The 3,459-nt window shown below is 37.8% G+C and overlaps 1 protein-coding gene across 1 annotated transcript in view; it reads left to right on the forward strand.

Moving 5' to 3' along the window:
* rad18 (RAD18 E3 ubiquitin protein ligase) overlaps nucleotides 1-855 on the forward strand; it is a gene marked incomplete at its 3' end in the record, with an annotated part of 93,597 nt that extends 92,742 nt beyond the window's left edge. Inside the window, exon 13 of the mRNA XM_084063446.1 lies at nucleotides 744-855. Within this exon, the coding sequence (XP_083919572.1) occupies nucleotides 744-855 (112 nt within the window). The remainder of the gene's footprint in view (nucleotides 1-743) is intronic.
* Between the last annotated feature and the right edge of the window lie 2,604 nt (nucleotides 856-3,459).

A 3,459-nucleotide genomic window follows, 5' to 3' on the forward strand; every position in this document is an offset into this window, starting at 1 on the left:
CATTCACCATTCTGTATGTGTCTGATATACTGTATACATTCACCATTCTGTATGTGTCTGATATACTGTATACATTCACCATTCTGTATGTGTCTGATATACTGTATACATTCACCATTCTGTATGTGTCTGATATACTGTATACATTCACCATTCTGTATGTGTCTGACATACTGTATACATTCACCATTCTGTATGTGTCTGACATACTGTATACATTCACCATTCTGTATGTGTCTGATATACTGTATACATTCACCATTCTGTATGTGTCTGACATACTGTATACATTCACCATTCTGTATGTGTCTGACATACTGTATACATTCACCATTCTGTATGTGTCTGACATACTGTATACATTCACCATTCTGTATGTGTCTGATATACTGTATACATTCACCATTCTGTATGTGTCTGACATACTGTATACATTCACCATTCTGTATGTGTCTGATATACTGTATACATTCACCATTCTGTATGTGTCTGATATACTGTATACATTCACCATTCTGTATGTGTCTGATATACTGTATACATTCACCATTCTGTATGTGTCTGATATACTGTATACATTCACCATTCTGTATGTGTCTGATATACTGTATACATTCACCAAACCACAGTTAATCTGTTTGTATTTGGTTGGTAATAGTATAATTTCTTTCAGTACATTTCTATTCTACATTTCTATCAACATGAGTCGAAAAAAACACTGACTGTGATCCATTTCCTTTCAGAAACATGAGAAACAAGAGCCGAAAGAGACCTGCTTGCTCCAGAGAGGAAGATGCATCTCCACCTCTCATCCTGGGGAAACGCAAGTGCAAAACACTAAGAGAGGACCGCTGAGGAGGATACATTTATGTTTTGTTTGTTTTTTTATAGTTGTTTTCTAAAGTTGTTTGTTGTTTATTTAACACAAAAATAAAAAAGACAAATGCATGTCATGGTCAAAAACAGATGTGCTCTCTGTCATTCCACGGCTTCAACTGTCTCAAAACCCTTAAGGTACTTAACAAGCACAAGGAGAAAAAAAACTATTTTAAGCTAATTACCAATGAAACCAGTAATGGTGCCTAATGGAAAATAAAGGGTAAACAAATCAACTAACACAATATAGATGTGCATTGGCACTGCCCTCACGTTTCAATTAGATTATGATTCACCAGGATTTGATTACGATTATCCTTGAAATAATACGATTCGACGATGCATCGCGATGCATCACACTTTTCTCTATCGCAGCGACTTTTTCATCAGTCAATACAAGCAGTAAGATATACTGAACAACATCTACATCTGGCTGCTGCTCTGTGCAATTAGCAATATGATAAAAAAAAATACATGTATATTTAAAAAAAAACGTTTTAAAAAAATGATAAAATAAAAATGAAACAATTAATTGATTTTTCACAATTATGAATCGATTCATTATCGTCAATGTCCGCTTTGTGATTAATATATTAATCTATTTTTGACACCACGATAACATAATAATGATATTACAAAAAACCTGGCTCTTACATAGAGTAAAGAAAGATCCACACTGGGACTTGGTTGCCGTAAACTAGCCACTGTATTTGAATAGCCGCGGTATAAATGACACAAACTAAAACACCTTTTATCAGATGTGTTTGGGTGTCAGATGAACTCGTCTCCTGTCTAGTCTATAGTAATCATCAAAGTGTTCGCTTCACGTGTGACTTGTTGTCGTTGTCTGCTTCCTCACATTATCAGAGCTGTGTGACAGATAGGGATGTGGCTGATTGTAATTCCAAACCGAGCACCTAGAATATAAAAATAGCTTCTCCGATCGATTTTATTTACGTGTGTGTGTGTGTGTGTGTGTGTGTGTGTGTGTGTGTGTGTGTGTGTGTGTGTGTGTGTGTGTGTGTGTGTGTGTGTGTGTGTGTGTGTGTGTGTGTGTGTGTGTGTGTGTGTGTGTGTGTGTGTGTGTGTGTGTGTGTGTGTGTGTGTGTGTGTGTGTATAGTGTAGGGTGGCAGTCTGATTCAATAAACTGGAAAGGTTTCTTAGAAATAGCCAGATAAAGGCTGAGCGGGAGTAAACAGGAGGAGGGGGGTACATCTGCGTCTGAGGGAAAGTAAATTGGACAGTGGTGTAAAGTACATTTACTTAAGTACTGTACTTAGGTACAATTTTGAGGTATTTGTACTGTACTTGAGTATTTCCAATTTTCAATACTTTTACTTTTATTCCACTACATTTCGGATCCAAATATTGTACTTTTACTCCACTATAATTATTTGAAAACTTTAGTTGCTAGTTACTTTGTAGATTTGGATTATTATTACAAAACATACATTAACCACTTCAGCCCTATATACATTTTGACCATTCGAAAATAGCAGATGTACAAGCTCACAATGCGTCGCGATGCGACGCATTGTGAGCTTGTAGATCTGCTATTTTCAAAGGATTTTTATACATTTGAAATGGGACCTTCTGCATAATGACTACTTTCTACTTTTCGTACTTTAAGAACATTTTGATAGCAATACTTTTGTACTTTTACTCAAGTACATTTTTCATTCCAGACTTTTACTTGTAACAGAGTATTTCTACATAGCAGTATTGATACTTTTACTTAAGTAAAACATTTGAGTGCTTTTTCCACCACTGTCTGCGTGTGAGGGAGAGTGCATTGGAACACAAAAGTGTGATTGAAAGCAGAGCTCTGCCCTGGAGCCTGAATAGAACAGGAGCATGCTGCTGCTGCCGCCAGAGACTTGAGTGTCTCTGACTCCATAACTGCAGGGACTCGCTGACAAAGACGATCCACCCAGTCAGTCAGAAGGTTGTAGAGCCATTTCCATGCAGCGTCACAGACGCCACTGGACACATCACGGTGACATGCTCATTCCATCACACAACACCCTTTGCTTCTATGCCTCCTTCCCACACACACACACAGCTGCAAAACGGGTTATCCTGGCTCTAACCCATTAACCCAATAAGACCCGGAACTGTGTCATTTTTAGATTTGAGCTAAGAAAGCATTATTTTACACTTTGGGCTATTCAAAAATAGCAGATATACAAGCTCATAGCGCGGCACCGAGTGCCGCGCTACGAGCTTGTAGATCTGCTATTTTTGAAAAATCGTGAAAATGTGTGCAAATCTTTAAATATATATATTTTTAAAGCGAACATTTTTAACTCAAGTCGTTGCTTCTGGGGGGTCCCTGGAACAACATATTTTGATGGGGGTCCGCGGCCAAATACATATCATTTTGGGGGTCCTTGACATGAAAAAGATTGATCACCACTGATATAGAAACATACGTTTTTCAGAATACTGTTGAGATTTAGGAGACATGTAGAATCGGCTTCAGGTCTCAATGGTTTAAGACCGGGAACGCATCTGTGTCATCTATTAAGATTTATTTGGGCTATCACTGGGTTAGAGGAACTGCAGTCAGTCAGGGGGACAGA

This window comes from Gymnoscopelus microlampas (genome assembly GCF_963454915.1).
Source record: "Gymnoscopelus microlampas genome assembly, chromosome: 7".
In the NCBI taxonomy this organism is placed as follows: domain Eukaryota; kingdom Metazoa; phylum Chordata; class Actinopteri; order Myctophiformes; family Myctophidae; genus Gymnoscopelus; species Gymnoscopelus microlampas.